Source organism: Adiantum capillus-veneris, chromosome 15, assembly GCF_014529385.1.
Source record: "Adiantum capillus-veneris isolate H3 chromosome 15, ASM1452938v2, whole genome shotgun sequence".
NCBI lineage: Eukaryota > Viridiplantae > Streptophyta > Polypodiopsida > Polypodiales > Pteridaceae > Adiantum > Adiantum capillus-veneris.
This window is the reverse complement of record NC_140945.1, coordinates 149,303,956-149,317,344: the sequence shown is the minus strand read 5'-3', so window position 1 is coordinate 149,317,344 and position 13,389 is coordinate 149,303,956. Positions and strand designations below refer to the sequence as shown.

Here is a 13,389-nt window from a genome sequence, read left to right as displayed (position 1 = left end):
GGATCTATCTCGACATGGGGCCAAAGTTAATGGGCCCAAATGAGAGATGGTATGTCAAAGAGAAATGCTAGCTAATGGAGCTTGAAATACCTTAGGGTTAGCTTCATTAAAGACCTCCAATGGTTAGGAGTAAAAGTCCTTAGATCTTAGGTTAAGCTTGGTTCATGTTTTAAGTATCAAGGTGTTTGAAATGCTTGATAGCTAAGGTCCTTGGCCAAGCTGTCCCTGTGCTTGAGGTGTCCAAGTCCAAGTCAAAGTTGAGCCCTACAAAGAGGGGGGCGAGCCTACAAGCTAGGGGCATGAGAGAGAGTGAACCCATGCTCATGCTAAGCCTATACTTGCTGACTAAGGTGCTTGAGAAGCTTCCCCATGCTTGGAAGGTAAGGGCTTGAGGAGCTTGAATCAAAGAGATGCCCTACAAAGGAGGGGACGAGCCCCAAATTTAAAGCTAGGGGAAAGTTTGACCAATCTCTCACTCACCCAAAGGGCACCCCTTTCTTAAGGGGCACAAGGACACATGTTAAGTTCTCCCTATGCTTAGCCACATGGGGTGCTTGAATCCTACTGGCTAGTCTAAAGAGGGGTCCAATGAGCATTTAGTTATTTAACTAATTGTCTAAAGCATTTTCCATGCCCTCTCTCTCAAAGGGGAAAGGAGGACACTTGTCCAAATGTTACCATGGTTGCTTGAATGCACTATACATTGATTGGCTAGGATTGTAGGGGTCCAATCAAATTTAGCTTGAGCTGTAAGGAGGGGTCGACCAAGAGAAGCTAGGGGTGTGCTTGGGGGGTATACACTCTCTCACACACACTAACAAGCTCATTCTCACTTGGTCAAAGTGTAAGAACTCCATCTCCTTCTCCAAGCTTGTTGAGAATTTGAGAGGCTACACCAATACTCTTGGCTATGAATTGCAAATCCAACCAAGAGCTATGCTTCAATGCTTAAGCTTGCCATCTTCTTCATCTTCATTACTATGCTATTAGGCTATGCTAAGCAAGAAGAGTGATGATAAGTGAGGAACTATTTCTTTCTCCTATGAATGCTTCTTCTTCCTCTTCCCTACCCTCATTCCTCGCTAGCTCTCTCCACCTTTGAAGGTGTTTGAGGCCTTGGGACTGAGGCCGGGGATGTTTGATGCTTTTACAAAGTTTATGTTATGCTCGTGATGCATGAAGCTTTCCATCTTCATTGCATAACCTAGGTCACAAAGAACACAAAGATTGTATTGTCCAAGTCTCTCTTGATGGGAGAACCTATAATACAAAAGCCTATTAGGAGGGGGACCGCTGTTCCACATAAATCTGGTACTCAACTATTGTCATGCTCTCTAATTCTCTCTCTCTTGCAAAAGTATTGTTCATGACAAGTTAATTAAGTATAATGGTTATGTCACTACTACCGCTAATTAAGTTCACCCTCTATGTTCTCAAAGTAGTCTCACAAAAATGCTCACTCTACTTCCCTTAATTCCGCTTTCTCAAATTTCATAGGCCATTTCCATTACAAACCTTTTACCTCTTTTTCAAATTCTAGTGAGTTTTGTTGGTAACTCCGCTTCAAAGAAAGTCCTGGTCCCCACAACCATTCCCTTCCCAAAACCAAGTTTGCATGATCCATGTTTATAATTTGGAAGTCAGGTGTATCTTTATACCCTTGTATCTCAACTTCCAAATTGGATACTAGAGTATCCCATATCTTCTTCTCTTCTCTATGCATCATGCATACGACATATTGGTGAGCACTTGGTTGTTGAGAAAGTTTAAGTTTCTTGACACGAGCATAGCTTACAAAGTTATGTGTGGCAAAGTCATCTATCATGAGTCTAACCCTTTTCCCATTTACAAATCCATGCAGTTTTACCAGCTCATGTGGACCAAAACTTGATTTCCACATACTCATTGACAAACAACAATAATGGTCTTTGTCTTGCTGCAACACTTTTATGAATTTATACTTTTCATTATCATTTATAAAAAAATGTTCGGACAACATGAAGCTACCTGTATTTATGACTCTTGTTAGGAACTTTATCCTTTTCATCATCTTTTTTTCTTTTGTTCTTTGGACAATTCCATTGAGAACGGTGAGGTGACATACAAGTAAAGCATAAGTTTTCTTTTTTAGCCTTTGCAAAGTCCTCTTGGTTTAGTCTAGGTCTCGGTGCAACAAATATTTTTAACAATGGTTTACCTCCTTATTAAATGAAAATTTCATTTTCCCTTTTTGAAAGGGTCTCTTGATACCGCCGTATCTATGGACTTGGGCTTAGTCTGAGTGGGGTTAGAAGTTGTCAACCAAGTATTATCTTCATAAATTTTAGCAAATTTAATTGCTTCCTTCAAACTTTTTGGTGCACTTCTTTTTACCTCTCATTTCTAATGTCTATCTAAACCCCGTATAAACCCCCTTGTTTTGTGAAATTCATCTATCCCCTGAAGCCTAATTATTTCTCTGTACTTTGCAATGTAAGTAAGCAATGGCCTACCTTGTTGCATAGCTTTGTGCCAATCTTCCCAGTTTCTTTTTGGTTCATTTTCAGGGATAAATTGTTTCAAAAAAATGCTCTCGAATAGAGCCCAATCGCCTGGAATCTTTTCTGATGCCTTGAGGCTCATCCACCATTTGTAGGCTTTTGGCCTCAATGATAGATTGACCTCAATCTTTTGATACTCAGGTGGGAAATTTCTGGAGGAAGGCATATATAGAATCTTTGTTTCTTTTTCTTCACCATTAAATTGAGGAGGTTTCATGTCTTTGAGGAAAGGGTTGTCTCTAGGTCTCGACTGGGCATCAAGAGAAGGTATAGCAGCCTCTCTATATACATCTCGCCCATCCTAGATGTGGAAGGGACATTTGGATTAGATGGCACAAAAGACTGTGTCATCGACTGCTTACCCTTCTGCATATACTCAATTGACTTGGTCATTTGATGTTTGAGACCATCTAGAGTAGCCAAAGAAGTTTGTAACTGCAATTCTATGTTTTCTACCCTATGTACTATCATCTCATGCTGCTCACGTGATGGCACATCCCACTCTTCCTCCATATACATGTTTTGGTCTTGATTGGTGTCAGTTTCAGGTTGCTTTTGATTTTGGCCCTTTTCCATGTTTTAAGTTTTAAAAGAAAAACTCACCTAAAAAACTTGAAAAAGATGGAAAAGTATGCTAAGAAGGTTATGCACAAACTTACAGAACACTTCCTGTGATGATGGAAACTGGCGTTGATGAAGTGTGTCGATGGTGTGGCTGTAATCCACGTCCACGACCAGGATTGTAGACATATTTTTAATGTTGCTTTGATTGCCTACTTTATATCTCGTGTGGTGCAAGAATCTCTCCTTAATTTTATACATTCTTTCAATATTTTATAGAGGCTACAACGAGCAGGCATTAGCCATGGCGGAACCCTTTATGGGTGCTATGTATAAGCATGCTACATCGTGATCGTGAGGCCTTAGCCAAGACAAGCTTAGAGGTTTGCAAGCGTGACGGGTGTTGCAGCCCTGATGGCGTTGATGGTACGCGCTACAAGCTTCGCGACACACGCGTGCGCAGATCTGTAGCAAGCGTGGAGGTTCTGCAAGCTCTAATACCAGTTCTATGGCAAGCAATTCTATGATGAGCATGGCGAGCTCCTTATACTCATAATACCTAAGGCTAGCAGTCGAGAACACACACACACACACACACACACACACACACACACACACACCCCTCGCTGCACCTCTGCTCCCCTCTCATGGCACACACCCACCGCCCTCGTGCATGATAAATATTCCCTTCAATTTGCCACCTAGCCCTCTTGGCACACACCCGCCGCCCTCGTGCATAAGAAATATTATCTTCGATTTGCCACTTGGCCATAAGAATTGGGCCAAGGGGGCCAGGTGGCAAATTGAAGGGAATATTGCCCATGCATGAGGCCGCGGGTGTGTGCCATGAGAGGGGACCAGAGGTGCCGCGAGGTGTGTTTGTGTGTGTGTTCTCTACTGCTAGCCTTGCTAGGTATTCTGAGTCTGAGGAGCTCGCCAAGCTCACCATAAAACTGCTTGCCATAAAACCGGTATCAGAGCTTGTAGAACCCGCCACGCTGCTACAGATCTGCACATGTGTGTGTCATAGAGCTTGCAACCCGTACCATCAAAGCCATCAGGGCCACAACACCCGTCTCGCTTGCAGACCTCTAAGCTTGCCATGGCTAGTTTTACGAGCTTGTGGTAATAACTTGCAATAGAGCACGCTATAGCATGCCCTCCAATCTTCTTAGCCTGCTCTGCTAGGCTCTTAAGGCCTCTCTCTTTCAAGGACTCACGACCAATGTAGCATGCTTATACATAACACCCTTAAAGGATTCCACCATGTCTAATGCCTTCTCTTTGTAGCCTCTATAAAATATTGAAAGGCTATATAAAATTAAGGAGAGATTCCCACGCCGCACGAGATATAAAGTAGGCAATCGAAGCAATATTAAAAATATATCTACAATCCTGATCTCGTGAGCAACCACCCAAGCAGTGGCTCGTGATCAGGATTGACCCGAATTTGACTTTGAGGTTCTCGAGCGGTGCTGCAAGCATATCTGGTGGAGCTATCATAATCAGTTGGGCCTTGGTGTGGTTCTTCTTAACAACCCAATACCGGAGCAAATTGTAACCACATCCTTGCCAATAGAGGAGATAATACACTTGCTCCCACGAACTGTTTGCAATACATATAAAAGCACATCAAAAGTGCACCAACGAAAAATGTGGTAGGGGTAGTTAAAAATCACAATTTTTTTTTTTTTTTTGTCATCATGAGCTTCGCATTGTTTTATGAAAAAGCCCTACAAGCAATTTTTTTTTTGTACTTTTTGTTCTTTGAATTGTCTAATTTCTATTGAGTAGCTTGTGCTAGCCGGCTACATAGGGACACGCTATCGTTAGTAGCCCATAGGCAGCTTTCACGGTAGTTTCACCTCGTTGGTGGAGGAAAGAGATGAATGAGCCCTTGCTTGTGGTGCCTCTCCAACTGAAGCTTCGAGCATCTTGGAGCTATTGATTAAGGGCAGGGAAGGAGTGAGCGTACGCTTGGGTTGTAGATATGCAGTGAGTGCATGTACTCTCTTAATAACCGAGGTCCGAGAGCAATCTAGGGGTCGATTGGATTGCCCATTCTAACTTAACCACGGTCAAGTTGCGAGGTCCTTCTGCGTTTTTGGCCTCTGCCTTTCCCCCGCATTGCTTCGGCCTCCTTGGGAGCACGAAAGCGAACAGCAACAAACCGGACCACGCAGTGAACCCACCGCCTCTAGATTCCTACCTCCCTCTCTCCGTCGAGGGTTCCTCGCATTCCTCTGCGTTGCCCTCACTTCAGATCTTGCCTTTTTCCTGCCTGCTGTTGAAGTTCTTCAAACACGGCCGCAAGGTTGTCCTGTCTCGGAGAACGGGCTTCCTTGGCAGTTTTAGCTGCTGCTCACCAGATCTTACCTGTACGAAGCTTCGTACTTCAGTGCGATATTGATCTGAAGTCTTCTCGATCTAGGGTTAATAGGGTTTTGAAAGTGTTTTGGAGCGTACAACAGGGCCCTATCTTTGCCAGTACGCAAACCGTGTTGGACAGGAAGCGCTGAGAGACTCGAGGGTTTGTAACAAAGCTATTTCACCCTCGGTGGATGCTAGTAGCACTTTTTCGACAGGCTTATCTACCGCACCTTCTCCAAGTCCTCATCGCAAGCATTATGCCCAAAGACCATGCCTTTTTTAGAGAGGGTGCATATGGCTCATGCTTTCTTATTGCTGGAAAATGCATGCATGTGCACCATTTTCATCGTTAAAGGCTGATTGACACAGGAGTCTTTTGTGCCCTCTCGATGTCTATATGATTAGCTTATTCTGGTTAAGCAACAAGATACATCTTCATTTTGGTGATACGCAGGTGAAGATGGGTTCTTGAGACTCACATCAATCCTGATGTCATATTGCAAAGTTATACAATAGAGATTAGAATACCATGTCATGCTTTTCTTGAAAGGGTAGAGAGGACTGCTGCTGTTAAGGAGGAGCAATGGAATGCTCTATTGGGGACATTGATCTCAATCGTGCGCACATAGATACTATGTCAGATGGTGAAACACAGAGGGAAGATCATGGAAGCATGGAAGGTATGGGTGTGCCACAACAGGAGGATGGGTTGGGGTTGGTGGGTTCCATTGAGGACTCAAATGCAGTGCAAAGGAATGAAGTAAATGAGGCTCCAAAGAAACCTGATCAGGAGGAGCCTGAAGAGGGAGAGATATCAGATGACAATGAAGGCCAGGAAATCTCAGTTTTAGATAATGGTGATAAAGATGCATCGGTTGAGGGTGATGATGTGGCAGTGCCATTGGTCGAGACAGCTCCTGCTGCCAAAGCAAGCTCTTCTTATGGTAGTAGATGGTCTAGTCGATCAAATGGTGAGAGTAGGCATGGTGCATGGGCCTTACGATCGGAAGCGTCTTCTTATACTGTCCAACCAGACAAGTTTTATCAATTTGCTTGGGCAAAGGGTGTGCAGGAAAGCCCTGATGATTCATTGGGAGATTCCTTACAGGAGGAGAGGCTGCCAAAGTCGAGGAAAACAGGTGAGAACAGTCGTGCTTTGCACAGGTCTGGCTCAGGGGACAGAAAAAGTGGATGGATTGTAGGTGATCGTGGCATAGAATATGCTAAGGTCATGAGAAGTGATGATGGGTATTTTTTTCTGCAAGAGGGAGGGGATCGTTCTGATCAAAGAAGGGGAGAAGGCCGAAGAGAGAGAAGCGACAGGGGAAGCTCCGAAAGGGGAGGTAAGAGTATGTCAGATAAATCGTCTAGGGACTACAGAAATCATTCAGAAGAGAGGAGCTCTGCATATGATAGAGAGAGGCGAAGATCAGAAACCCGAAGGTCTTCTCGAGACTGCAGGAGAAGAGATGGTCGAGGGGAGGGAGATTTGGAAGAGGGGGAGATTGAATTGAAGCAGGGTACTTTGGCAGACAAAGCTGCCATAGATAGACACATGAAGGGTAGGGATAAGGATGTGGGGAGGCCGTCAGATAAGGCATATTTAACGGGCACTGGACTGGTTGATTATGTCTGCTTATCTGAACCACAGAAAGATAAGCTGATTACAGAGATTGCAAACAATGTGAGGAGTGTATCAGTCAAAGATGCGCAGAAGTGAGTTCATCGTACCTGCACCTTTTTCTGTTTGGCTGAAATTACTGGCTTTCTAAAGGATTTCAAGTCTCGTTTACTTCATTACCTGTTAGATCCCTCAACCGTAGCACATATCCAATCGTTTTCTCAATGTGCCGCAGGTCTTTCATGGGTGTTTGCTGTCAGCTTCGCAGAGCTCTCAGGGCTCTTCGTGACTTAAACAAGGATCTGCCACGGGCTCAGGGCAAGCATATAGAGGGTCAACAACGCAAGGTTCTGGCCTTGACAAGGGACACATTTTCAGGAATTCGTGCAGCTTATGCAGTGAGTTTCTTTTCCTGCATTAGGGTATATTTTTCCTACACAAACCACCTTGTATTGGATCAAATCGTTTTGTTTGGACTTTGTAGGTTCGTAATACTGCAGTTGGGAAAGAGCAAGAGCAAGACACAAACGCATTTCCAAGGTCAGTTATCTGGAGCCCTGTGTTGGCTGGGTTGAGGTCAATGTTTTGAAGTAGTCCTCACTGTTTGTTTATCAGGTTGCTTGAGCTTGCAAGGAACAGGTGTGAAACCCTTTTCACATCAAAGCAACTGCAAGAGGTACAATAATGTCTTTTGTGATTAGATTTATAGCTGGAGTTTTTCTTAATCGAAGCTGATATGTGCAGCTAGAGTCTATGATGCAAGCTATTGGTTATAGAAGTAGAGTAGCTGAGCTGGCGAAACTTCCGAGAAAGGCATCCCATCAACTAGAGAAAGGTGAGGAGAGGGATTCGAAAGTTGGTGAATCCTCGGGAAATACATCAGCCACAACTCAACTGGAAAGTGAGAGCTCGACAGACAATTCAGCAAATGCACGGACCTTGGAGCTGGGAGATGAAGCAGAACAGCCACTGAATCTGACCGTTGATTTGAATATTTGTGAAATATCTGCTGAAGAACAATCTCTCAGTGCGGTAGACAGCAGCACAGCTGGGACTGTAGGCTTTGGTGGCTGGTTTTCTTATGGCCCTGAGCAAGGTGATGCCCAAGAATACAACGATGCGAAGGAGCCAGAATCTCTCTCTGCAGCTACGATGAGGACCATGGTGGATCTAAATGAAGATCAGAATAAGAGTAACTCATTGCTTCTTCCAGAGGGTGATATGAAAGACAGGAATGTTCTGAGAAGTAAAACAAAAAATGCGCGGGGTATTAACAACTCTGGTTTTGTACCCCACTTCGATCCTGTTAGAGACCTTACTTTTTACCAAGAAAAGTTTGCGGGAAAATCTCAGGCAACGCATAATAGGCTTCCTAGTCCAACACCCTCCGATGAAGGAGGCACAGTAGAAAATAATTCAAATGATGTTTCCATTGTTGGAGGTTATCCTGCTGGAAAGGATGAGGAGTTGCCTCAAGCTTCTGAAACCAATCTCTTTCCTCCTTTAATTGGTCCACCAGGAAAGGAGAATGGTGGTAGAGCCACCCCTTCGGAATTGACTCTTTTCCCAAGTTCTGAATTACCAACTGTGGAGGATGGGAGCTCTGAGGGGCTTCAAACCAAGCTGGCGCCACCAAGAGGCTCAAAAAAGAGTAGAGATCCACGGAGGAGGCTAGACAGCCAACCTCTCGGTTTAGAACTTCAACCAGAGACTGGTGGAGATGAAGGATCTGAACAGATGCAATGGTTGCAAGAGAGCTCAATGGTACTTCCTGGTACCAAGCAACAGGCCTCACAAGCAAGTCAAGAGGCCCTTCTTCCTAAAGGTGAGCTTGTGTCACTTTTGACACTTGCAACTGGAGGAGAATGGTTGCCAGAACAATTGCAGACCTCTTCTACTACTGCTGATGCAGGTTTACAAATGACTGTGGATTCCAGCAATTCAACTGAGGGCCCTTCTCAGAAGAAAAGGCAGATTGATTTATTAAACGAGGAAATCTCCACCAAACGGCCTAGGACTGCTGTGATCCTCAAAGAGGGTGATGTGGCACGCCCAAAGGGCTTGGAACTGGAGACTGTCGAAGCAGCAGATATCTCTAAACAGGGTCCTAGTGACACCATCTCTTCACAGTCGGGGGTACTATTGAAGCAGAGCGCTTCTGGTGTGGAATCAGTGGTAAGGTTATGCTAGATGCTACAGTGCGTTAAACATACATTCTATCTGTCTGGTTTTCATTCAGTTATCTCGTTTTGTTGTGCTTATTTAGGTAAGCGACTCCTCAAAACCACGAATGAAGCCCAGAGATCCTAGGAGAGCCCTACTTGGCAGTATTCTAGAAAAGTCCAAAGCAATGGCACTTGGTGTAGCCAAAGGTGGTAGCTCAGCAGCTTCAAGCACTGAAGCAGTACCACAAACAAACATGGATGCAGTTGGAAGCATGTCAGAGCCAGCTCTTATTCGAAATCTTACAGACAAGTCTAATTGGACTAGTTCTATGGTTAAGAATGACAATCTCCCCATTGAAAGACCTGTTAGTTCTGCCAATGTGCTTGTGATTGCCCGAACCAGTTCGCTGGCTAAAAATGAGAGTCTTCCCATAGCTGGTTCCACTAGTTTGCTTCGTGATTCCGACCTTAGTGACAACAACGGTAGGTCTGATGATCTTTCCAAGATTAGCAAGGTTACTGTGGTAGACACGAAAATGAATATAGCCAAGCCGCCTGGTAGGTTTGATTTGAATTTAAGTGCTGCCAAGCAGCGGGACAATGTCAATCATTGGGATCATTTGGAGCCTCTTCTTGAGGGCCTTGATGAGAAGCAAAAGCAGGCCGTCAGACAAGAGAGAGCGAGAAGGATAGAAGAGCAGAGCCGAATGTTTGTTGCCAAGAAGCTCTGTCTTGTGCTAGACCTTGATCACACGCTTTTGAATTCTGCTAAGGTGTGCTTTGGTTACTTCTTGAGTCAACTCTAACGCCATTAATCTGTCTTCTCTTATTGAATTCGAACTACTTGTCTGTTTACAGTTTTCAGAAATAGAGGTGGAATGGGAGGCCAAGTTACAGGCAAATGAACTGACAGAGCGTAACAAATTTGGAAAGGAGGGTAGCAATAGGAGGGAATTGTATCGCTTTCAACACATGGGCATGTGGACAAAGCTGCGTCCTGGCATATGGAATTTTTTGGCAAGGGTAATTGTTTATCTGCCTTCTGGACTGAGTAAATTTGCTACTTATGATTGCATGTGCCACCTGATTCTCAATGCCTTCATTAAATGAACAGATTGTGTTTTTTGCATTCCAGGCTAGCAATCTCTATGAACTTCATGTCTACACAATGGGCAACAAGGCTTATGCTACTGAGATGGCAAAACTACTTGATCCAACAGGAACATTATTTGCCGGGAGGGTGATTTCAAAGGGTGATGATGGGGACATAGTTGATGGAGATGAACGGCCTCCAAAAAGCAAAGACTTGGATGGTGTTTTAGGCATGGAATCAGCTGTAGTCATTATTGACGACTCTGCACGTGTGTGGCCTCACCACAGGCACAATCTCATTGTCGTAGAACGGTACTAACTCAAAGCACGAGGTTTTTGTTTGGAGAAGTCTTTATGCGAATAAGTCGTATACTTCATTTATTTTTGCAGGTATATGTATTTTCCTTGTAGCAGAAAACAGTTTGGGCTGCCAGGCCCATCTTTATTGGAAGTAGGTCATGATGAGAGGGAGCAGGATGGCATGCTAGCTTCAGCTTTGATGGTTCGGATTTTCCAATATAAAGGCTATTATGATTGGCATGTTCCATTCATATATTAATGGGTTAACTGATGTTGCTGCAATCCAGGTGATCGAGAAAATTCACTACAATTTTTTCTCAAACCCAAGACTTCATGAGGTGGATGTTCGCGATATTCTTGCGAAGGAGCAGCGCAAGGTTCTCGCAGGCTGCAAGCTTGTATTCAGCAGGGTTTTTCCTCAAGGGGAGATTCAGCCCCATCTTCATCCTCTCTGGCAATTGGCTGAGCAGTTTGGTGCAGTCTGTTCCATGGGAATTGATGATGGAGTTACCCATGTCGTGGCCATTTCTCTTGGAACTGAGAAGGTATGGGTGACCGTAATCATGTAGACAGTGTACTAGTTCTTAAATATAAATTTCCGCGACCTTTGTTAACAGGTGAATTGGGCTTTATCTACTGGGAGATCTGTTGTCCGGCCCAGCTGGTGAGTGATCTTTGGTTTCAATTTAACATTCTGTCATGATGAGATATAGAAAAGCTCGATCAAAGTTTCATTGGAGAGTTTGCTGAACTGTTTTGAACTTGAAACCAGGTTGGAGGCCTCTGCAATATTATATCGTCGAGCCAGCGAGCGAGATTTTTCAGTGACTGCTTAACTTTGTTCTTTGACCTGTTTGCACTGCCTTGAAAACGGAGTGTCTGTTATGCTTGCATTTGAAGCTATCCTCACCACCTCTCAGGTATTGTGAATTATCTAGAGGGGGGGATTGCGCACAACTCTTGGGCTTTTTGGATCACTCTAGAGGAAAGGGGGCCTACATGGCACACAATTTTGTCCCCTGAGCTTGGCTGTGCCGAATGGCTTATGAGAAAGCAAGGTCAGTGCTAGTCAAATGCCCAAAGCTTGCTATGGTGACTGGAGTTTAGGCTGCCCCATCCTGCTGCACTTGAGAAGGGGGTGTTGGGCCAAATTTTGTGTATAAGAAAGAGGTCGAGAAAATGTCTCATTGGATATGATGCCAAAAGCATGCGGAAGAGCATCACTCATTACTCATGCTAGAAGACTAGTATGAGTTATGAGTATACTAAGTATGGCATGCGTAGGTCGGGTCTTAGAACTCCCATTCTTCTTTTCTCAATGCATGCATGCTTGACGGTTGAGGTTTTGAATGTAAACAGTATTCGGCTTACAAAGACATGCTTTCGGATGACTGCAGTTTGTTGTTGGTGTGTTGCAGTTACTAGTATTCTAATTGTATAGTCCACTAATGAGAACATCACTTTAACCTGCAAAAACCAAGATCTTAAGATCCATGTGAAGGAAAATGGAAGATCCTAACTGGCCAAATCTGGCATCCAACCGGCACGATTCTCAGCAGACAATGAATTCGAGGAATGGGAACTAAAGCCTGCATGAATGACAACTAGCAATCACAAAATCACCTTTTGCAAATCAAAATATTTAGGGATCTCCCCAAAACCTAACTATGTGTTTATCACCATTTTGCTAGCAAGTCGCTCCTTAATGGAATGAAGTACACAAAAAGTTCCTTGTACCGAGCTCTAGCGGAATCGGGTGCCTCCATCCAACTACGGTTTGGGCTGGTTTCTCTTTTTTGGTGATAGGTGGAGTTAGTGCAAGTGTAGAACTTCCATGACTCTTGATGCACACCCCAACCAGTAGTAAAGTCGAAAGTTGTGCTCATGGAGTTCCTCTTGTGCTAAGCTACTTCCTTCAAGGTAAGTAGTGGCCACTTGAGATTTTGATAAGGTTTAGTTTTAGGTTGACCATGAAGGGCTTAGTTGTAGGTTTCAGGTAGTGAAAGCAGTTTTGGAATGACTTTGCAAGGCTTTGCCGGAGTTTTGGAAAGTAGGTTAGATAGTGGCCACAACATCGATTTTGGGGGTCCATTTTTCATGGGGGTAGGTGCCATAATTATGCTGCGCCCCGCCCCCCCCCCCCCCCCCACGCGTTCCTGGCCTCTTCTTTCATCTTACTCTTCTCACCTTTTGAGAATACATTGTGATGTGCCCACGCGTACACAGCCCCCACCACCAATATATTGGCGCAATGTTTTTCTTGTCTCACATCATGAGTGCCACAATGTCAACGCACAAGTAGATTTGTTGGTAGGAGAATATGCAAGCAAATCACAGAGAATTTTTGACGCAAATTGGAAGTTCTATTTTTAGAGGAAGGGACATGATATTTGTTGATGGTGTTAATGCTAATGCCAAGAGTAATGTTTTGGAGAAATAATGAAAATGATGTATAGTATGTGTAGGATGGTCAATAGGGCCTTTTATACAAGTCATTACCACAATGGAGTTTGGCATTTGTATTAAGAGAAAAGCTAGCCTCATGTCGTTCTTGGCTTTTTTAAAGCTTCTTGCAACTTCTCCCAATGTTCTTTTTGCTTAGGGTAAAGGAGCCAGTTTAGAGACACTCAAGAAAAAAAGTGTAATTTTGGGTGGGATTTTGTAAATTTGGTCAGATTTGAATTTTGAAATTTGCATGAGATTCCTCATGCAAAGGCGGATTAGGTAATACCAAGATTGA

General features: G+C 44.0%; 1 protein-coding gene across 2 annotated transcripts; it reads left to right on the top strand.

Moving 5' to 3' along the window:
• The first annotated feature begins 5,007 nt into the window (after positions 1 to 5,007).
• LOC147441661 (RNA polymerase II C-terminal domain phosphatase-like 3) lies at positions 5,008 to 12,041 on the top strand. 2 transcript variants are annotated; one of them, XM_086483216.1, is made up of 13 exons: positions 5,010 to 7,187; positions 7,328 to 7,490; positions 7,577 to 7,632; positions 7,708 to 7,768; positions 7,837 to 8,917; positions 9,005 to 9,272; positions 9,364 to 10,030; positions 10,116 to 10,280; positions 10,393 to 10,661; positions 10,740 to 10,851; positions 10,937 to 11,194; positions 11,267 to 11,313; positions 11,422 to 12,041. In XM_086483216.1, exons 1-13 carry the CDS (start codon positions 6,055 to 6,057, stop codon positions 11,483 to 11,485), a joined length of 4,344 nt encoding a protein of 1,447 aa, XP_086339342.1. In that variant the 5' UTR covers positions 5,010 to 6,054; the 3' UTR covers positions 11,486 to 12,041. The 2 variants fall into 2 exon arrangements, with proteins under 2 accessions (XP_086339341.1, XP_086339342.1); XM_086483215.1 differs by having other exon boundaries at positions 5,008 to 7,187; positions 7,837 to 9,272.
• The last annotated feature ends 1,348 nt before the right edge of the window (positions 12,042 to 13,389 follow it).